The sequence below is a fragment of the Mustelus asterias genome, chromosome 6, assembly GCF_964213995.1.
Source record: "Mustelus asterias chromosome 6, sMusAst1.hap1.1, whole genome shotgun sequence".
NCBI classification, from domain to species: Eukaryota; Metazoa; Chordata; class Chondrichthyes; order Carcharhiniformes; family Triakidae; genus Mustelus; species Mustelus asterias.
Window position 1 is genome coordinate 57,986,551 of NC_135806.1, and position 23,784 is coordinate 58,010,334.

The 23,784-nt window shown below is 41.3% G+C and overlaps 1 protein-coding gene across 2 annotated transcripts in view; it reads left to right on the forward strand.

Moving 5' to 3' along the window:
- ror2 (receptor tyrosine kinase-like orphan receptor 2) overlaps window positions 1–23,784 on the forward strand; it is a 256,291-nt gene extending 232,507 nt beyond the window's left edge. Inside the window, exons 8-9 of one of the 2 annotated variants that reach the window (XM_078215389.1) lie at window positions 14,180–14,382; window positions 20,926–23,778. In XM_078215389.1, coding sequence (XP_078071515.1) covers window positions 14,180–14,382; window positions 20,926–22,374 — 1,652 coding nt within the window. In that variant the 3' untranslated portion in view covers window positions 22,375–23,778. Of the gene's footprint in view, window positions 1–14,179; window positions 14,383–20,925 lie in introns of both variants that reach the window. The other variant, XM_078215390.1, reaches the window with a different exon arrangement.

A 23,784-nucleotide genomic window follows, 5' to 3' on the forward strand; every position in this document is an offset into this window, starting at 1 on the left:
AATTGACTCTTCCACCCTGGGAAAAAGCTTCTGACTATCCACTCTGTCCATGCCTCTCATAATCTTGTAGACTTCTATCAGGTCTCCCCTTAACCTCCGTCGCTGATGAGAACAAACCAAGTTTCTCCAACCTCACCTCATAGCTAATGCCCTCCATACCAGGCAACATCCTGGTAAATCTTTTCTGTACCCTCTCCAAAGCCTCCACATCCTTCTGATAGTGTGGCAACCAGAATTGAACACTATATTCCAAGTGCGGCCGAACTAAGGTTCTATAAAGCTGCAACATGACTTGCCAATTTTTAAACTCAATACCCCGGCTGATGAAGGCAAGCATGCCGTATGTCTTCTTGACTACCTTCTCCACCAGCATTGCCACTTTCAGTGACCTGTGTACCTGTACACCCAGATCCCTTTGTCTATCAATACTCTTAAGGGTTCTGCTGCCTGTGAGGCAGCAATATTAACCACTGTGCCACTGTAACACTGTATGTTAAACATGTTGCATTGTAATAGTGAATTCACATGCAATTAATTGTAACGTATTTTGACCATAAACCATATAAATGAAAGACAAATTACCCATTCATCAGGGACAAGGTGGTGGACTGGTTTGGCATACTACCAGGAAATTATAGGCCAGTGAGCCTGACGTCAGTGGTGAGGAAGCTTTTGGAGAAGATACTGAGGGACAGGATATATGAACAATTGGAAGAAAATGGACTAGTTAGTGACAGGCAGCATGGTTTTGTATGGGGAAGGTCATTTCTCACCAACTTGATAGAGGTTATTGAAGAGGTGACAAAGATAATTAATGAGGGAAGGGCTGCGGATGTAATTTATATGGACTTTACTAAGGCATTTGACAACGTCCCATATGGCAGACTGATACAAAAACTAAAATCATATGGGATTTGGGATAGGCTGGCTAAATAGATACAGAACTGGCTTGGTTATAGAAGGCAAAGAGTAGCAGTGGAAGGAGGTTTTGGAGATTGGCTAGTGGTGTTCCGCAGGGATCAGTGCTGGAACCTCTGTTGTTTGTAGTAAATATAAATGGTCTGAAGGAAAATGTGGGTTGTCTGATAGGTTTGCGGGCGAAACAAAGATTGGTGGAGTTGCTGATAGTGCCAGGGATTATCAGAAGATACAACAGGATATAGATAGATTGGAGGCTTGGGCACAGAAATGGTAGATGGAGTTTAATCTGGACAAATGTGAGGTGATACATTTTGGAGAATCAAATTTTGGTGTGAATTATACTGTAAATGGCAGAACCCTTAGGAACATTAACATACAGAGGGATCTGAGCATGCAGGTCCACAGTTCCCTAAAAGTGGCAACACAAGTGGTGATTAAGAAGGCATATGGCATGCTTGCCTTCATCAGCTGGGGCATTGAGTACAAGAGTTGGCAAATCATGTTGCAGATATATAAAACCTTGGTTGAGCCGCATTTGGAGTATTGCGTGCAGTTCTGGTCGCCGCACTACCAGAAAGACATGGAAGCTTTGGAGAGAGTGTAAATAAGGATGTTGCCTAGTCCCGAGAGCATGGCTATGAGGACAGGTTGAATAAACTAGGATTGTTTTCACTGGAAAGATGGAGGCTGAGGGGAGACCTGATAGAGGTTACAAAATTATGAGAGGCATAGACAGGGTAGGTAGTCAGAGGCTTTTTCCCAAGGTGGAAGTGTCAATTACAAGAGGGCACAGGCTCAAGGTGAGAGGGAGGAAATTTAAGGGAAATGTGCGCAGGAAGTTTTTCATGCAGGGATGCCTGGAATACGTTGCCAGAGGAGGTGTTGGAAGCAGACACATTAGCAACATTTAGGAAGTATCTGGAGGTACATGAATAGGGAGGGAATAGAATGACAGAAGGTTTTTTTTAGTTTAGTTAGGGCATCATGATTGGCACAGGTTTGGAGGGCCAAAGGGCCTGTTCCTGTGCTGTACTTCTCTCTCTTCTTTCTTCGTTCTTTGTACCCCTCTTGATACTGATATTTGGTTTGACCGCTGGATGATGAAATTAAAGTAAGCATGGGAGGCAGTGCAGAACTACACCTAATTTGACTATCATTGATCATCCCATTCAGGGAAATCACAAGAAAGATTAGTGAAGGGGAATGGAAAAAGACTGCACTGATGCAGTGGGAAGTACTGGGCTGAGTGGAGAGAGGGAGTCTTATTCTGCATCTACATCATGCTATTCTTGATCTACGATTGCTTGATGCAAACTTTGGGTACCTGAAATTGGGAATTTCTCAGTGCTAATAGATAAGATACCTGGAGGACTTCTGTTGTTTTTACCCCCACATAAATCAGGAAATGCAAGGGAAAAACATCCTGAACTGCCTTGTACATATCCTGACAACTAGCTGAGAGCAGCACTAGTAGGTTGGTTGCTCACCATTTGATTGGAGGTTGGCAAGGAATGAGGGACAAAGACAAGAAGAGTGAGAATTTTGATTAAATAATTTGAATCTGTACATTATTCTGAACCAATCATAGTAAACCTTAAACAGAAGATGCACTATAATCATACTCCAAATATATAAAAAAGGAAGAGAGTAGCTAAAGTAAATGTTGGTCCCTTAGAATCAGAGACAGGAGAAATTATTGAGGAGTGAGGAAATAGCACAGACATTGAACAAATATTTTGGGTCTATCTTCACAGTGGAATACAAAGTTACATACCAGAAATGGCACACATACGTGTACTTAGGTGCTAAAAGTGAGAAAAATAAGGAAATTAATGTCAGCAGAGAAAAAACTGGAGCAAGATAGGAACTCCAATTTGACAATTCCCCAGAATCTAATGGTCTACATTATAGGTTTCTAAAAGAGTTAGCTGCAGAGATGATGGATACTGTGGCTATGGTTTTCTAAAACTCCCTTGATTTTGGAATGGTCCCAGTGAATTAGAGGTTAGCAATGTGACACGCTATGCAGAAAGGGAAAGAGAAAACGGGGAACTACAGACCAATTAGTCTGACACCAGTCATTGGAAACGTGTAGATCTATTGTTAAAGAATTCTTCACAATACACTTGAGAAAATCGAAGTGTGATCAAACTCAGCATGGTTTCTTTTGAACGGAAAATGTGTTTCTAAATTTATTAGGATAAACAAAAGGGAAATCAGTAGATATTGTACACTTAGATTTCCAAAATTGTCAATTAATTGCCCACTTAAGGGCCTCAATTGGCATCAGGGCAGGAAGGCCATCCACAAGTCTTTCCACCCACTTCTCAGCATTAGTAGAGAAATGATTTTGGGGAAATTGATGTGACTGAAGGTGGATAAATCTCCAGGTCCTGATGATCTTCATCCCAGAGTACTTAAAGAAGTGGCCCTGAAAATAGTAGATCCATTGGTGGTTATTTTCCAAAATTCTTTGGACTCTGGACTGGTTCCTACAGATTGGAGGGTAGCTAATGTAAGTCCGCTATTCAAAAAGGGAGGTAGAGAGAAAGCAGGGAACTATAGACCTGTGAGCCTAATGTCGGTACTGGGGAAATTGCTAGAATCCATTATCAAGGATTTCATAACTCAGCATTTGGAAAGAATGGTATAATCAGACAAAGTCAGTTTGGATTTACAAAAGGGAAATCATGCTTGACTAATCTATTGGACTTCTTTGAGGATATAACTAGTAAAGTTGACTTAGGAGAACCAGTGAATGTGATTTATTTAGACTTCAGAAGGCTTTCGATAAGGTCTCACACAACAGATTACTGTGTAAAGTAATTGGGATTGCAGGTAATGTCTTGAGATGGATAGAAAGCTGGTAAGCAGATAGGAAGCAAAGAGTTGGCATAAATGGGTCTTTTTCTGATGGGCAGTCAGTGACTAGTGGGGTTCCACAGGGATCTGTGCTCGGACCCCAACGGTTCACATTATATATCAATGATTTGGAAGAGGGAACGGAATGTATTATCTCCAAATTTGCAGATGATACAATGTTGGGTGAGCTTTGAGGAGGATGCAGAGATGCTTCAGCGTGATTTGGACAGGCTGATTAAGTGGGCATCTGCATGAGAGATGCAGTATAATGTGGATAAATGAGGTTGTCCACTTTGGTAGCAATAATAGGAAGACAGATTATTACTTGAATGGGTGTAAAGTGAGAGAGGTGGATACTCAACGAGACATTGGAGTCCTCGTGTATCAGTTGCTGAAAGTAAGCGTGCAGGTACAGCAGGCAGTAAAGAAGGCAAGTGAAATGTTGGCCTTCATAGTGAGAGGATTTGAGTGTAGGAATAGGGATGTTTTACTGAAATTAGGGTGTTGGGGAGGCCACACCTGGAGTATTGTGTGCAGTTTTGATGTCCTTATCGCAGAAAGGATGTCCTTGCTATAGAGGTAGTACAATGAAGGTTTACCAGACCGATTCCTGGGATGGCAGGTCTGTCATATGAGGAGAGACTGTCAGTTAGGATTATACTCACTGGATTTTAGAAGAGTGAGAGGGGATCTAATAGAAACTTGTAAAATTCTAAACAGGGTTAGAAGGGTAGATTCAGAAAGAATGTTCTCAGTGGTGGGGGAGTCCAGAACTAGGGGTCATAGCTTGAGGGTAAGGGCTAAACCTTTTAGAACTGAAGGAGAAATTTCCTCGCCCAGAGAACGGTGAATGTGTGGAATTCCCTACCACAGAATGTAGTTGAGGCCAAAACATTGTGTGATTTCAAGAAGAAATTAGAGAGATATCTGTTTGGATTAAAGGGATCAAGGGATATGGGAGGATAGGGGGATCAGGATATTGAATTCAATGATCAGCCATGATCAAGGCTCGAATGGCCTGCTTCTGCTTCTAGTTTCTATGTTTCACCCCAGACGTAACAAAGTCAGGAAGGCAGTGGTGACCCATCCCACACCCTCTAACCTGATTACACAATGCTTTCCCCACCCACCCACCCACCCCAACTACCGGCCTCAAACTTGTCTCAGGGAGGGCATTAAATTCTGCACCTCCTCTCTCCAAGCACAAGAACTATTGCTCTCTCCAATGTGCTCTGCCCTAACTCTCCCAGATTTGCTTCAACTGAATCTACATACCCACTCTATATTCTGTATTCCATTTTGAATCCAATAGACCAGTGAATTTAGAAATCTTTGGTAAGCAACTGCTCCCTCAGTAATGGATCTAGTAATTAGTCACCAATGAGAAAGCAGTGCTGAGAACAACCTATTTCAAAACCAACATACTCGCAAAATTTAGTAAGGCGAAAAGAGTGGCCTGTAAAATAAATGAAGAGTTTTGCTTGCACACAGCCCATGGATTGAGACTCACAGTATAAACATCCTAATTCTACACAAGTTTGAAACCAAATTAGATTATTTTGAAAATAATGAGAGCATCGCAAGAAGCTTAGAGTATAAATACAGTGCTCAAGTCTTGTTTCATGTGGGAACCAGAAAAGGGTTGAGGTTCTACAAGCAGAGTTTAAGGAACTCCGGATAATGTTTAAGAAGTGCCCTGGGCTGGCTAGTGAGTATAGGATTAATGAGATGCAGCTAACACATAGCTGGAGAAATGATGCCAGAAGAAGGGCGACAGAGTCCTAAGACACTGGAACCAATTCTGGGGTAGACAGGAAGAGTTTGCTATCAGCAGAGTTAGGATCAGTGTCCTCACCGGCAGGTTAACTAGTGCTTTGGATAAGATGTAAACACGTTGAGTAAATGGATGTGCATAAGGGTGAAATAGTAAAGCAAGATGCACAGGATTGGAGGAAACAGTTGGCAGTAGTGTAAAGAATACTTCAGTGTTAGGAGGGATGAAATGGGGGAAGCGAGAAGTTGAGGCAGTTTAAAGTTTATTTATTAGTGTCACAAGTAGGCTTACATAAACACTGCAGCAAAGTTTGTGTGAAAATCCCCTATTCGCCACACATCGGTGCCCGTTCGGGAGAATTTAACATGGCCAATGCACCTAACCACCATGTCCTTCATACCGTGGGAGCACCCGGAGGAAACCCACGCAGACATGGGGAGAACGTGCAGATTCCACACAGACAGTGACCCAAGCCAGGAATCGAATTCGGGTCTCTGGCACTGAGAGGCAGCAGTGCTAACCACTGTGCCACCAATTTGGAGGGCATGTGCATATATGGGCACAGTATGGCACATAAGGTTACTGAACCTCAGTCCAAGATCACCATGTGGGACTGGGATTTAGTAGCAATATTAGTGAACTGGCTCAAGGAATGGGAGCTTTGGGTGCTTTATCCCTAGCTGTATGGTGTTCGGAAAAAATGGAAAGGGAATAAAAGCAGGGCTGTTGCAGTATTGATCAAAGTAACTATTATAGAACTGAAAAAAGACTTGCATTGAAAAGCACCTTTCACAACTTCAATGTCCCAAAGCCCTTCACACCAATGAATTACTTTTGAAGTGTGGTTACTCTTGTAACATAGGAAATGCAGCAGTGGATTTGTGCAGAGGAAGTTTTCACATCTGTAATGTGATCACCAGATATTCTATTTCAGTGATGTTGATGGAAAGATAAATATTGGCCAGGACACTAAGGATAACTCCCTTGCTCTTCTTCCGAATGGTGCCATGATAGCTTTTGGGTCCACCTGAGAAAGCAGCCAGATCTAACATCTTAATCACAAATGGCACCATCAACAGTGTAGCACTCCCGCAGTACTGCACTGGAGTGATTATCGAGATTTTCTTTCGGCTCAAATCTCAGGAATGGACCTTGAAATAAAAACCTTCTATCTGAGGTGACAATGTAATTAAATGGTGATGGATAGAATCTACTTGATTAGAATTAGGCCACAACTGAGAAGAGCAATAATGTTATTGAGTGTGTGCTATTGGCCACCAAACACTGGGAAGGAAATAAAGGAGTAAAGTTGCAGACAAATTGTGGAAAGATGCAAGAACAATGAAGTAGTGGTAATGGGGGACTACACATGTCTTTTAATATAGACCGGGATGGTACTAGTTTAGAGGGAAAAGAAGGTGTGGGGCGAGGGAGTAGATTCCTGAAATGTATACAAGAGAACTATCTTGATCACTGTGTTTCCAGCCCAATGAGGAAGGAAGCAGTGCTGGAACTGGGAAAGAAGAGAAGAATGATACACCGGAGAGCATTTGGGAAACAGTAATCATAACATCATCAAGTTTAGAATAGTTGTGGAAAAAAGCAAGGTGCAGTCAAGCATAAAAATGCTTAACTGGAGTAAGACTTATTCCTGCGCATTGAAAAGAGATCCTGGTTCAGGTGGATTGAAGTTTTAAAAAATGGTAGGCAGAATAGTAATTGAACAATATCAGAGAAAGAAAACAGAAGCTTCTGACAAATATAATGCTGTGGATAACCAAGCTGAATACAGAAAGGTTCTAAGAAAAGGAATAAAAGGACAAAGCGAGAATGTGACAAAACAACATAGAAAAGAACCCAAATCACATATATTAAAGGGATAGTGAAATGAAGTGTGGTGCCTATTAGGGACCAAAAAGACCACCTTATGGAGACACTTGGCATAGCTGAGGTATTAAGTGAGTACTTTGAATCAATCTTCACGTGAGACGAGGGTGCTGTCAATGTACTGGTACAGGAGAAAGTAGTAATGAGGTTGCATTGGATAAACATAGATCAAGAGCATTACTTTAAAGATTGGCAGTACTCAAAAGTAGAACATTCACCCAGTCCAGGTGGTTACATTCTAGGTTACTCAGGGAAGTAAGGGTAGTAATTGGCCAGTTTTTTAGTGATGATAATCTGGGATAGAATTTAATTGGTATTTGTTAATAAATGAGAACCAGGATGGATTTGTTAAAGGCAAATTGTGTTTGACTAACTCGATTGAATTCTTTGATGAAGTAATGGAGAGGGTTTGATGAGGTCAATGAAGTTGATGTTGTACAGAGACTTTCGGAAGATGTTTGATAAAGTTCCACATAATGGACTTGTGAGCAGATTTAAAGCTAATAGGATTAAAGGTAGCATGGATATGGAATTGGCTAAGGGGCAGTAAGTAGCGATGATTTTGTTTTCAGTTTGTGGTTACTGCTCTTTTTTATATATTAATAACCTTGAGTTGTGCATACAGGACTTAATTTTGAAGCTTTCAGATGATGTGAAATTCAGAAATATAGCAAATAATGAGGAGGGAAGTAACAGATTTCAGGAGGATATCGACAGACAAGTGAAGTGGGCAAACAAATGGCAGACTAAATTTCATGATGTGGAGATGCCGGCGTTGGACTGGGGTAAGCACAGTAAGAAGTCTCACAACACCAGGTTAAAGTCCAACAGGTTTATTTGGTAGCAAATACCATAAGCTTTCGGAGCACAGCTCCTTCGTCAGATGGAGTGGATATCTGTTCTCAAACAGTGCAAACAGACACAGAAATCAAATTACAGAATACTGATTAGAATGCAAATCTCTACAGCCAGCCAGTAGAGATTTGCATTCTAATCAGTATTCTGTAATTTGATATCTGTGTCTGTTTGCACTGTTTGAGAACAGATATCCACTCCATCTGACGAAGGAGCTGTGCTCCGAAAGCTTATGGTATTTGCTACCAAATAAACCTGTTGGACTTTAACCTGGTGTTGTGAGACTTCTTACTGAGACTAAATTTCAGGCAGAGAAACATGAAGTGATTCATTTTGGCATGAAAATGAGACGCATGATATACAAAGTGGTACAACTTTTAAGCGAGTGTAGAAACTGATTTAGGGTTTTAAATACACGTTAGAAGTTGGCAGGACAACTTAAAGGCATATCAGATCTCTGACTTTATTAATAGAGCCATAGAATACAAAAACAAGGAAGTTTTACTAAACTGATATAAAGTCTTTAAGTCTATTACCAAGTCCATAATGTGAAATTTTATCAAATGTCTTTTGAAATTTTATCTGAACCTTAACTTTACTCTCCTAATGAGCCATCTGCGTTACTTCATCGAACAACTCAATCCAGTTAGTCAAGCACAATTTACCTTTGATAAATCCATGCTGGTTTTCAGATAGAATATTATGTTCATTTCTGGGTTCCAGACTTTGGGAAGGATATCAAGACCTTAAAAAGGTGCAGAGGAAATTTATTGGCAAGGTGGCAGGGATGAAAGACCCGAGTCACATGGAGACACTAGCATTGTTGTCCATAGAGCAGAGAATGTTAAGGGGAGATTTGATAGGTGTTCCAAATCTGAATTAAATAAAGGGAAACTATTTCTGGTGGCAAAAGTGTGGATATCAGACAACACAGACTTAGGGTGATTGTCAAAAGGAACAGACGCTGGAAACCTCTGACTTCGCCCATGGCTGGGATTCTCTCCAGTGCCGCTGCAGTGAATGGAGTTTTGGCTGAGCGCCAAAGTCTCCATTTTCACTGACAGCGGGGGCAGGGCAAATGAGATTGGAGAATCCTACCCAGCGACCGGCACAGTGAATTGTTATGGAAGGGTGGTGAAAGCAGATTTGGTATTGACTTTAATTCGGGAACTGAACAAATACTTGAGAATGAAGAAAATTACAGAGCTATCAGGAAAGTGGGACTAAGTGAAGACCCCTACCAAAAAGCAAGCACAATGGACCAAATGGCCTCCTTCAGTATTATTTTATGATATAAATGAGAGAGAAAAAGACTGAAACTGAATCATTGAAAAGGAGAATGTTGCTTAATTATACAATACTGACAATGTAGCACAACATGGCTTATAGAATCCTGATTTTTCTGCAATGGTATGCTGTCAATTGTCAATGCAAGATGGCCACAGAAATGGCTGCCGATACCCATCTATGCATATACACATGTCAGCATACATGCAGAAAACCACTGATGGATTTTGTCCCTTCAAATTTGGGTTGTGTCGGGTTATTTTTGAATTACAAATACCAGTGTATATTGATGTGACATGATCAATGAAATGAGTGGAGAACAGCAATCTCACAGATAAGAAATCCAAATATAAACAGGTCCCACAGAGACTAGCTTCAACTCAGTGCTCCCAATGAAGTCACGGAGTAAACAGTACAACTGTGCATTCACCATGTTGTTTTACTTTGTCCTGACTTAATCTGAGTTTGTTTATTTGGTTTGACCTAAAAAGAGGGCAGCAAATGCAGCTTGCTGCAATATTGAATTGACCACTGGAGGGCACCACAACAGAGTTAAAGAAAGGAAGTAAGACTGAATTACAGCATAAAAGCAAAATACTGCGGATGCTGGAATCTGAAACAAAAACAGAAAATGCTGGAAAATCTCAACAGATCTGACAGCATCTGCAGAGAGAGAACAGAGCCAACATTTTGAGTCTGGGTGACCCTTTGTCAGAGCGGGCATTACAACAACTTGCAAAGGAAGTCTTCTCTTCACGTTGTAAATTGGTTTCTGGAAAACACAACATTGTGCAGAAAAGCTGTCTGAGGCCCATAATCCCTTCCCAAGATTGCCTGCTCCAAACCTTACCCAAGACCCAGGTCCCGCAAGCTCAACAAGGGACCTGGGTAGGGATGTCCAGGGACACAGATGTTATTGTGATACGGGAGCAATGCAATGCAAATGCAGGGTTCTAATTAGAGGGTGACATTAACATGAAATGACATTGTGCAAGACATAAACAAGGACATCCTTCATTTGTATAGTGCCTTTCATTTCAATAAAATGAACCAAAGTGCTTTGAGAATGAGAGCACAGACTCAGCAGAAGTAGGATATTTCGGAGAACTTACTGCAGAACCAGGTTAGAAAACTCTTTAAAGATTGGAGTATAACACCGAGGTTGAAAAAGGCAGTTTCCGATAGTATGTAATAGGTATGTCACCAAATGAGAAGCACAGGGGATGGGGGAGATGGAATCGACAGTCTGGCAGTTGGGGAGTGTGGGCTCGGATACAGAGCTGCAGAGATGGGATGAAGTGAGGCCATTGAGGGATTTGTAAATCCGGGATAAAGATTTTGAATTTTGTGCATTGGAAGAGGGGAAGCAGGTGGAGATTGAAAGGATGTAGATAATTAGCAGTTGGGTGTCAGGGTAGGAGAGGAAGCAGGTAATGGAACGTCAGATAAGATGGAGTTTGTTTAGGGAGGTGCGAGACGAGGCTGTGTGAAATGTTGAATCAAGGGAATGAAAGTGAGGGGTTGACTTTCACTGACAATTGGAGTAAAATGGGGTTAGAAAAAGGCAATGTTTCAAAGTATGTGGTGGTAATGAGTTTGGAACTCTGGGTCAGTCAAGACACTAAGACTTTGTGTCATCTGCTTAGAATGAGGATGGAGATACTGCTGTGGATAAGGGTTGGAACTTTTGTCAAACACCATAGAAACTAGAAGCAAGAGTAGGCCATTCAGCCCTTCGAGCCTGCTCCGCCATGCATTATGATAATTATGGGCGGCACAGTGGTTAGCACTGCTGCTTCACAGGGACCCGGGTTCGATTCCCGGCTTGGGTCACTGTCTGTGTGGAGTTTGCACATTCTCCCTGTGTCTGCGTGAGTTTCCTCCGGGTGCTCCGGTTTCCTCCCAAAGTCTGGAAGACGTGCTGGTTAAGTGCATTGACCCGAACAGGCGCTGGAGTGTAGCGACTAGGGGAATTTCACAGTAACTTTATTGCAGTGTTAATGTAAGCCTGACTTGTGACTAATAAATAAATTTTACTTTTTACTTTTAAATAGCTGATCATATTCAATATCTTGATCCACCCTTGCCCCCCATATCCCTTGATCCCTTTAGGCCCAAGAGCTATATCTAATTTCTTCTTGAAATCAGACAACGCCTTGGCCACAACTACTTTCTGTGGTAGTGAATTCCACACATTCACCACCCTCTGGATGAAGAAATTTCTCCTCACCTCAGTTCTAAAAGGTTTACCCCTTATCCTCAAACTATGACCTCTGGTCCTGGACTCCCCCACCATTGAGAACATTCTTTCTGAATCTGAACCCTGTCTAATCCTGTCCTCATATGACAGACCTGCTATCCCAGGATCTATGGCCAGGACATCCTTCCTCAGATAAGGACACCAGAACTGAACATAATACTCCAAGTGTGGCCTCACCAATGCCTTATACAATTCCAGTAAACCATCCCTTTTCTGATACTCAAATCCTCTTGCTATGAAGGCCAACATACCATTTGCCTTCTTTACTGCCAGTGGTACCTGCACACTTACTTTCAGCAACTGATGCATGAGGATTCCAAGGTCTCACTGAGTCACCTCTCTCAATTTGCACCCATTCAAGTGAGACGACGGGTTTTCTTGATGGTCAGCTGGAAAAGGCTTTGATTCACCCGTAGCTTGATGCCAGATAAACAGGGTGCCAATAGGCAGAGAAAGTAAGGTTTAAATGTGACTGAAAAGCATTTCTTTTAGCAAATCTTCCTTTGGCACCACCTCGAGCCAAAGGACTGGAGAATTGCCGACTTTACAGCCTTGTTCAAAAAGTGGGTGTACAGATCAGTCAGTTTAACTTCGGGTGGTGGGAAGGCTTCTAAAAATAATAATTCAGGACAAAATTAATAATTGCATGGGCAAATGTGGGTTAATTAAGGAAAGCCAGCACAGATTTGTTGAAGGCAAATTTTGTTTAGCTCTCTTGCTTAAGTTTTTTGATGAGGTAAAAGAGAGGGTTGATTAGGGTAATTCTATTGATGTGATGTTCATGAACTTCCAAAAGACGTTTGTTGAAGTGCTGCACAAAAGACTGATGAGCAAAGTTGGAGCTCTTGGAATGAAAGGGACAGTAGCAATATAGATCTGAAACTGATTGTTAGGAAATGAAGAGTAATGGTTAACGGTTGTTTTCTGGACTGGAGGAAGGTTTGTATTAGTGGTCCCCAAGAGGTCAGTGTTGGGGTTCTTGTTTTTACTGATATATACTAATGACATAGATATTAGTGTGCAGGGCACCATTTCAAAATGTGTGGACAGTACAAAAATTGGAAATATTGTGAGGAGAATAGAGATTGACAGGTTGGTGGAATGAACAGACTCATGACAGATGAAATGTAATGCATAGAAGGGAGAATGAACCTGGAGAGACAATATAAAGGATGCAATTCTAAAGGGGATGAGGAGAAGACGACCATGGGTATATATGTGCATAAATCCTTGAAATTGGCAGGACAGGGGTTGAGGGAGCAGTTATCCCCAGGCTTTTAATAGAGGCTTAGAGAACAAAAGCAAGGAAGTTATGTTAAACTTATATAAAACACTGGTTCAGCCTCAACTGGAGTATTGCATCCAGTCCTGGGCACCACGCTTTAGGAGGAATGTGAAGAAAAATGTTTTTTTTTAAGAGGAGAAGGTTGAGAGGAGATTTGATGAAGGTATTCAAAAATCACGAGGGGTCTGGACAGAGTAGGTGGGTAGAGACTGTTCCCATTGGTGAAAGGATCAAGAACCTGAGGGAACAGATTCAAGGTAATTAGGAAAAGAAGTGATGGCAAAAAATATTTTTTATGTGGCGAATGTTTAGGATCTGGAATGCACTACTGCAGACTGTGGTGGAGGCAGATTCAATTAAGTCACTGGGGGGAGTTTGATTTTTATCTGAAGAGGACGAATTTGCAGGGCTATTGGAGAAAGATTGGGGAGTTCCACTAGGTGACTTGCTTTTTCAGAGATCCAGCTTGGATCAGCTGAGCAAAATGGCCTCCTTATGTGCTCTAACCATTCAATGATTCTACAAATAGCATTTCTTTCTCTTCTCTTAGCTCCTCAACTTGCACTTTTGTCAAAAAAATTGTATTCTCACCAGAAACTTTATATGCACTAAATTGTTGTTGACGGCTGCTGCAGCTTATGATTTGCACACTGTTACACTACCAGCAGTGAGGTTCCCTGAACACTAAATTATGAAGCTAACTTCCTTTTATTTCTTTCCACCATTCTTGCAAAACAAAAATGTCTTGTTAGTAAACTCTAATAATGTAAATAGAAGAATTGGTTAGAGCAGGCACTGAGCTAGGAACAAGTTAAGTTGACACCATAGTAGTTGTTACTCTACAGTTTAACTGCGTGAGAACCTAGCTCCCTCAAGAATTCCTAACAAGTCACTTCTCCAACTGTCCTTTCAATACATTATTAAAACAACAAAAGCTTATAACAAATAAAAAGGATGTTTATGGTTCTTGCAATACAGAGGTTCTCAACTAAGACACTCTGAGCAACTTTGAGCAATATTAACAATATTAACCCATTTATTTCTGCAGATCCACGTGAAAATAGCAAAATGGAGATCCTCTACATTCTTGTCCCCAGCATTGCCATTCCATTGGTCATTGCTTTGCTATTTTTCCTAATCTGCATGTGTCGAAACAAACACAAAGCATCTACACCTTCTCCGCAGCGGCGCCAGCTGATGGCTTCTCCCAGTCAGGATATGGAAATGCCACTCATCAGCCCTCACAAACAGGTAATTTTATGCTAGTATCATAATACTTTAACATTGTTACATGGTTTTCAATTCCTATCAACTTATGTCAACTTAACGGGACAACATTTTCATCTCTAAGTGTTTGAGTTCATAATCCAGACCAACAAACCGGTGCAATGATGAAGGAGTCCTCCTTATTGGAGATGCTGTATTTGCAGAGGATTGTTAAACTGAGGTCCTGTCATTAATGAGCATTCGAGATCTCATTGAACTATACAAAGAAAAGTTTGAAATTTGTCAAGCCAACGGTAACTGGTCATTCCAGGGAGAGCCAAAGGAAATGACTGTTAGTCAGGTTTGCCCTTGAGCAGAGAAAAAACGAATATTATCGTTCATCATATAGAATACTGGTGGAGTCTCAATCTCAGTTTGGATTTGACAAATGGTAACATAGCTGGAATATCTGCCTGCTCTGAAGCTAGAGGAAGAAATCTACAGTTGGTTTCACAGAGACTTGAGCCAGAAAACAGTCAGCTTTGAAAGAGCAGACCAGGGTAAAGTAGTTCATGTCTGTCCAAAGCCAGGACAAGGAGCTGAAGAGTCCACCGTCGTTAAAGAGGATTGGTGAATTGCACAGTGAAGTGCAAAGGGAAGAATTCTTATACAATCTCACCTCAGAGGATAGATAGAACAGTGGTGGAGGCAGTGGTGTAGTGACATTGTCATTGGACTAGTAATCCAGAGATCCTGGGTAATGCTCTGGTGACCTGGATCGAATCCCACCATGGCAGGTGGTGAAATTTGAATTCAATAAAAAAATCTGGAATTAAAAGTGGCTAGTATTGCTGCCTCACAGTGCCAGGGACCGGGGTTCAATTCCAGCCTTGGGTGACTGTCTGTGTGAAGTTTGCACGTTCTCCCTGTGTCTGGGTGGGTTTCCTCCGGGTGCTCGAGTTTCCTCCCACAGTACAAAGACATGCAGGTTAGGTGGATTGGCCATGGCAAATTGCTCCTAAGTGTCAGGAGGATTAGCAGGGTAAATATGTGGGGTTACGGGGATAGGGCCTGGGTGGAATTGTGGTTGGTGCAGACTCGATGGGCCAAATGGTCTCCTTCTGCACTGTAGGGATTCTGTGATTCTATGAAAAATCTAATGATGACCATGAACCCATTGTCAATGGCTGTAAAAATAAAAAAAAATATTGGTTCACCAATGTCCTTTAGGGAAGGAAAGCTGCAGTCCTTACCTGATCTGGCCTACATGCGACTCCAGACCCACAGCAATGTGGTTGACTTTTAAATGCTCTCTGGAGTGCCCTATTAAGCCACTCAGTCCAAGGGCAATTGGGGATGGGCAATAAATGCTGGCCCAGCCAGCGATACCCACATCCGCTGAATGAATTAAAAAGTAATAAAATGAATTCCATAGGGCTTTGGCATACCTTTTGGTTGGTCCGATGAAAAGTGAATCCGCCTTCAAGATTTTGTAAGATAAGGGAACTCCTGAGGACAAGTTAAAAGTAGAACTGAGTTAATTGCATATTACTCATTAGCTACAGTGTTATGTTAGTGGTGCTGGCTTTGTTTAATTTATATTTATCTACAATAATGTTCTTGTTAAAAAAACATGAAATCTTGTGCATGGGTCTGTTGGGTAATTGCTAGGTGTTTCAGATTTCTTCTTTAAACATAAATACTCCATAATAGGATTGCAACAAGTCAACCACAATCTATGATCTCATGGCCCAACATATCCCTTAAATTACAATTCTAATCAAACCAGGCAACCAACCCTGTATCAGCGAGGAGTGAAAGCAGCAGCATCCAGCATTCCTGAAAATGAGATCACGACCTGCTAAAGCACTTGCATGCATGCTGAACAGTGAAAGCAGCATTGGATGGAGCTAAGCTATTCCATAAGCAACAGATCAGATCAAAGCACGGTAGCACAGTGGTTAGCACTGCTGCCTCATAGCACCAGGGACCCGGGTTCGATTCCCAGCTCTGTGCAGAGTCTGCACGTTCTCTCTTCTCGGGGGTTTCCTCCGGGTGCTCTGATTTTCTCCCACAGTCCAAAAGACGTGCTGGTTAGGTGCATTGGCCATGCTAAATTCTCCCTCCGTGTACCTGAACACGTGTCAAAGTGTGGCGACTAGGGGATTTACACAGTAACTTCATTGCAGTGTTAGTGTGAGCCTACTTGTGACACTAATAAATAAACTAAAACTAAAGCTGTGCACTCCTGTGACATCAAGCCATGAATGGAAATGGACAGTAAACAACAACAGGAGGAAGCTGCCTATACATCCCCAACCTTAATGATAACGAGTCCAGCATCTGAGGACAGAAGACCAGGCTGAAGCATTTATAAACATCTTCAGCGCGAGGTGCTGAGTGGATAATCCATTTCTGCGCCCTCCTGTGTACTCACCATCATAGATGCCAGATTTCAGCTAATTCACTTCACTTCACGTGATAAGAAATGGTTGAGTTTACTGCATACAGCAAAGTCTATAGGTGCTGATGTCTTGTGCTCCAAAACTGGTCTAGCTGTTCCAATACAACAACAACACTGCCATCTACCTGACAAGGTGAACAGTTGCCCAGGTATGCCCTGTCCACGAAGCAGGATCAATCCAATCTAGCCAAAACTGCCGTGTCAGTCTATTCTCAATCATCAGCAAAGTGATGGAAGGTGCTGTTACCTGTGTTATCAAGCAGCATTTACACAGCAATAGTCTGCTAACTGATGTCTGGTGTGCATTCTGCCAGATCATTTGGCTCCATCGCTTATTACAGCCTTTGTCCAAACATGGACGAAAGAGCTGAATTCCAGATATGAACTAAGAGTGGCTGCTCTTGACATTTGTCCAACTAAGAATCTCTTGTAAAATGTAAGTGAATGGGAATCGGGGGAAAGCTCTCCGCTGGCTGGAGTCATACCGAGCACAAAGGAAGATGGTTGTGGTTGTTGGAGACCACTCGTCTCGGCCTCAGAATATTGCTGCAGCTGTTTCTCAGGGCATTGTCCTTGGCACAACCATCTTCAGCTGCTTCATTAATGACTTTCCACCATAAAATCAAAAGCGGGAATATTTGCTGATGATTGCAGTGTTCAGTACAACTGTTATTGAAGCAGAACTTGCCTGCATTCAGCGGGAGCTGGAAGCCTCTCTGTAACAACACTGGGGATATAGGTGCACCGCACAGACTGCAGCAGTTCAGAAAAGTGACTACCCACCACCACCTTGTGGGTAATTATATCTGTTGCCCTTGCCAATGATACCCACATCCCATGAATGAACAATAAAATAATAAAGCTTTCCATTTTATTAAGCAGTCAAAGTCCAAACACTTCTCTCCAGAACAATCAATTTCCTTTCATTTTGCGCTGGATTCTAATTAAAAAAGTACATCCTAACCCCCACCACCACCTGCATTTCATTCATCCATAGATCACCCAATGAAGTTTTCTTAATCTGTGAAGCTTTATGATGCTTGTTAGCAGGCTATGATGTATCACAGTTGAACTCAATCCCTTACACAATGTCCCTATATTCTAGCGGGTGACGTGGGACAGTAACCAAAAGCAGAAGCACCTCTCGGACCAATAGTACATCTGCTGCTCCTCTAACCAAGTTCACCTAATTCAGTCTAAATCATGGCAGAGCGGGATCTTCCAAGACTTTGTGGACAGTAGTTGACGAACACTGCATTTACTCAGTGAGCAGCTGAGAGGACTACTTGCTTTAATGTTGTATAACAACAATCTGATGTGAAGTTCTTGTATTAACACTAAAGCCACTTGGACAAGCATGCTCTAATAAAGGAGAGCCGAGAGGGAAGATAAGAACACTGCAGTTGATGATGTACCTGTAAACTTTCATATACTAGGATTGTTAGGAAAATTGAAGCCCTTGGGATTTATTGCATAGATACAAAATGAAATAAGGGATAGAAAACAAAGAGTTGTGCTGAGTGGCTGTTTTATTGATAAGGGGGAGGTATCAAAAGCCCCAAGGATCAGTATTAGGACAATTACTGTTTTTGATGTACATTAATGACTTGGATGTGAGGGTATTGGGTACAATTTCTAAATCTGTAGATGTCCTGAAACTTGGAGGCATAAATATACAGAGAGGAAGATGGGAACAAACTTCAAGAAGACCTAGGCAGATGTTGGCATGGGCAAATGCCTGGCAGAAGAAATTCAAGATGTGGAGATGCGCGTCAGAAGAAATTCAATGCAGAGAAGTGTGAGATGATGCATTTTGTGAGGAAGAGTGAGGAGAGACCAAACGTTTTTTTTAAACTTCCAATTTTAATGCGGGTGCAAACCCAGACATCAGGGGCTGCAGGAACAGCCGTCGGGGGGGGGGGGGGGGGGGGGGGCAGGAGCAGACGTCCCGGGGGGGGGGGGGGGGGGGCAGGAGCAGACGTCCCGGGGGGGGGGGGGGGCAGGAGCAGACGTCAGGCAGGAGCAGATACAGGGGTGCATGTGCACAAATCGTTGAGAGTGGCAGGACTGATTAGCAACACAGTTAAATGAGTAAATGGAATCTTGGGTATAGAATACAAAATTGAGAAGTTATACTTAAGTGTTTATTAATTACTGTTATTAGATACTAGTTCAATCCCAGTAGGAGTATTGTCTCCAATTCTGATCACCACGCTTGAGGATGGATTTGAAGGCTCTGGAGAAAGTACCAAAGAGATTTACGAGAATTAAGTTAATGTGAATAGAATTCAGAAGTTGGAGCTTTCTCCTTGGAGCAGAGAGGGGAAATTAGGTGACTTGATAAAGGTGTTTAAAATCACAAAGGGTTTAGATAGTGTAAATAAAGAGGTTTTTTTCAGATGGCTAAAGGGTCAAAAACAAGAAGGTACAGATTTAAGTGATTGGCAAAAAAGCCGGAAGTGACATGAGTTTAAAAACTTATTTTTACACAAGGAATTATTAGGATTTGGAATGCACTGCCTTACAGGGTGGGGAGAGCAGATTTAAAAATTTTCAAAAGGGAATTAGATGAACACTTGAAGGAGAACAAATTGCAGTGGGATGGAGAAGGTGCCACCCACTCCCTGACTCAGACTCACTGGGCCAAATGTCATTCTTCTGTGCTGTACTCCTCTCATGATTCTAATCAAATTATTATGTGTCAGCATATTATAGGCACTTAAAAATCAAATATACCCGTTCATTTTATTTTCATTTCATTTCTCCGAAGTTATCTGCCATAACTCCTTTGCTAAAAAACATAGCTGACCGTCTCTAAAACTCAATTCTTATTAACCACATGGAAAACAACTGTTAACTCATTTATTTATATTTCCAATTTGGTTGACTATTATTAAAATGTGTCTGTTTTTAAACTGGCACAAACAAACTTAAAATTATAACTAATCAAAAGGAATTCTCTGCAATACAAATCAGTGTGATTTCTGGTGTTAACGATGTACTTCATGCCAGTGATCACAGAATGCCTCAAGCATGACAACAACTGCTAAACAGGACGAAAGACTTGGTGCATTTCATCCACTATTTCATCCCCACAACTCAGTTAAGATCAGCAGTTGGTGGGGGGGAGGGGGGAGGGCAAGGGGGAATCATAGTTCATAATTTTAATGAGCTCAAATTAACTTATTCTTCAATTACATGAATTTTATGTGCTGTACATTTGTTCAGCTCTCACCATATCAAGGTAAATGTTAAATATATTGCCCACCTGTTGATTAGTTTAAAGTGGTCTTTGTTTATGGATTAGTCTAAAGTTTACTTTGGAAAAAATAGGCCTTAATTTTAAAAGGTTAACATGTTGTTTAAAAAAACAGGAAAAGTTGGTATTGTTTATAAATTGCATGAGATATTGAGAAGAGGGTTTTGACTTAAAACTAGAAATATAGTGCAATCTAGGTAAATGCGATTGAATTAGCAGAATAGATCAGGGCATTTTAAACATGAGTGAGCTATGTTGGTGTTTTCCTCAATCTTTTCCACTGGTTTAAGATTCAGTTTGCGCGAATCAGGTTCCACCCACAAAAAACATGCTCCAGGTTGACATTACAGGATTCCACCCATGGTACTTTGGGAAGCCTGTTAAAAATGCCCTCGTTTTCTTAAGCGCACGAACCTTAATAGTCACGTTAGATTTTTTTAACATCAAAAGTATTTAATTTCCCAAGGAACTGACCAGTGTATATCAATGAAACTATTATACAGTTCAGTATGGTTTTTAAAAGCTATTTTCAGTGATTTTGAGTTGGGTTACTCGCAGGTGGTGGCCTTGTTAAAAATGCTTATTTTTGCTGGTCTATCTATTTTATTTGTTTTAACAAAACTGCACTGGATTAGCGCTCTTAAATACAGCAAGGAATAATGTGTAATGGAAAGAAATAGAAATAAATTATTGTTTTATTGCACTGCCCAATTCCACCGACTTATCAAAGACTTTAAATTTGTGATTATGTAAATTAATTTAATGGAAACTTTAATTGTAATCTAACCAGCCCAATTTCAAATACATTGTGCAATTCTAGCTCTGATATTTTTGTTAACTGATTTCTTCTGGATTATCCTTCTAGGGAAAATTGAAAGATATATGTCTATCTGCAGTGCGATTTATGGAAGAACTTGGAGAGGATCGATTTGGGAAAGTGTACAAGGGACATCTGTACAGTACAGGCCCTGGCGAACAAGCACAAGTCATAGCTATTAAAACAATGAAGGATAAAACCGAGGTGTCACTCAGAGAAGAGTTCAAACATGAAGCTTTGATGCGATCTCGGCTGCAGCATCCGAACATTGTTTGCCTGCTCGGCATAGTGACCAAGGAACAGCCCATGAGCATGATCTTCAGTTACCCTTCCCAGAGTGACCTCCATGAATTCCTAGTGATGCGATCACCACATTCAGATGTTGGAAGTAGTGATGATGACAGGACAGTGAAGTCTGCACTGGAGCCAGCTGACTTTCTGCACATTGTGACTCAGATAGCAGCAGGCATGGAATACCTGTCCGGCCACCATGTTGTGCACAAGGATCTGGCCACTAGGAATGTCTTAGTCTGTGATAAACTCCATGTAAAAATATCTGATTTGGGAATTTTCAGAGAGGTTTACTCTGCAGATTACTACAAGCTGATGGGAAATTCACTTCTGCCGATCCGCTGGATGCCACCTGAAGCTATCATATATGGCAAATTTTCTGTTGATTCCGACATATGGTCTTTCGGGGTAGTGGCGTGGGAAATATTTGGCTATGGCCTGCAGCCATACTGTGGGTATTCCAATCAAGATGTCATAGAAATGATAAGAAACCGTCATGTATTGCCTTGTCCAGATGACTGCCCAGCTTGGGTATACAGTCTGATGCTGGAGTGTTGGAATGAATTTCCATCTAGAAGGCCACGGTTTAAAGATATCCACACAAGACTCCGAACATGGGAAAATCTGTCCAACTATAACAGCTCAGCTCCTCCTTCTGGGGGCAGCAATGCCACACAGACTAGCTCCCTCAGCACCAGTCCAGTCAGTAATGTTAGTAATGCAAGATATGTGGGACCAAAGCAAAAAACACACTTTCCACCCCCTCAGTTCATACCTGTAAAAGGACAGATACGGCCGATGGTTCCACCGCCCCAATTGTACATTCCAGTAAATGGCTACCAGCCGATGCCAGCCTATGGGGCCTACTTGCCAAATTATTACCCAATGCAAATCCAGATGCAGATGCCTCAGCAGTTACCCCCACAGATCGTACCAAAGACGGGTTCCCACAACAGTGGAAGTGGCTCCACAAGCACGGGTTATGTAACAACAGCGCCTTCAAATGCATCCGGTACAGATCGCATTGCTTTGATCCCAGACCAGTCAAATGGCACAGAAGATGAGCCCAATGAACCCACTGTTGTAGATGAAGTACCTGCAGCTGAGAATGTCCAAGATGACAAAATGTTGGTACCAGAAACTGAATTACTCGGTGATGCTGACATGGCACAAACAGCGGAGGTGGAAGTGGATACAGAAGCATGAACTATTTTTTCTCCAGAAAAGGATGAGGCCGCAATCATTACTAACACAAAAGTAATAATTTTTAAAAATGTGAAACAGCAAAGTATTAAACCTATTATTTTTCTCTAAAAAGAATATCTAGGTTCATTAATGACACGGGTTCACTCTAACTGTGCCCTGTCTTTTTGTATCAAACTGCCCCCAACTTTATCATACACAGCTTGCACAGTAAGAAAGCCGTGATTCTTGCAATTTATATTCACTGTTCAGTGGAATGCATGCAGGCCGCAAAGGCAGATTTGAACTGAAAAGTGTTCTGGAGGTTCGTGACTCGACTGAATAAGCAGTTTTCGATTTTCTACTGTTGCTGTGCAACTGTACATGGTCGAGCAATACCTCATATTTATATAACACAGTAACCTATATTCTGACACATTGAACTGTATTAAACACACTTTATGAAGTAAAGCTGATGCGTGGGGAAAACTAGCAACAAATATCCTCCAATTTTCAGTGGAGGTACTTTCATTGTACATATTTGTACACTTGAATGGTGTTAGTCCATAGTTGTTTTATAAGCATTTTAGTAGCATGCAAAGAAAGGACATTCTGATGACTCTAACAGTATTGTCAACGCCGACCACCAGCCTCTTGGCTCCCAGCAGTCGATCAACTCAGCTGAAGTGACGTAGTCTGGGCTGTAAATAACCTGAAGAAATGTACATGGGGAATAAAGGAAAATGAATGAGGATTCCCAAATATCCTACTATTCTATGAAAGTGAACTGGTGTGCAGGTAGCTACTGTGTGGCATCCAATAGCAACACTGAGAAGAAGGAGCAGATATTTTAAGCCAAACTACACGATTAGTGTTTCATATTAACCAGCAAATGACTGTTTAACTGCCTTGTTCTATATTTTACATGTAAAATGTCAATTAATCGATTAAAAGTTTCCACTTTCACACATTAAGTGAAATATCCTTTGTAAATACAAAAAAAATGAATATTCACTTTTTAACAAAAATCCTGCTATTTCTTAAACTGTCATTCTATCTTTGCAAGCTATATTGCATACTGGGTTCATTCTTTCCTTTTACCTTTTTAAAAGAAATATGCTGTACAGAAAATGAACTTTGCATTTTTAAGAACCTCAAGGCTTTAATTGTAATTTATGTTTCATGATGTTTTTGACATATACCTGCAATGAAGCAAAAGTTTGATTTTATAATTTAATTGTAAACTTTCTAAGTAAATACTTATTCCACTTAGTTTGATTTCCCCTTTACTGAATGACCTTTAAATTTCCTGTTTAGTTTATATGGAGGTAATTGCTAAACACACCAGAAGATTTGCATTACTGTAATGAGCGCACTGTTTATAAATTTTGTAAACCAAACCACATAGCATTTCAAATAAAGTGATTAAACACC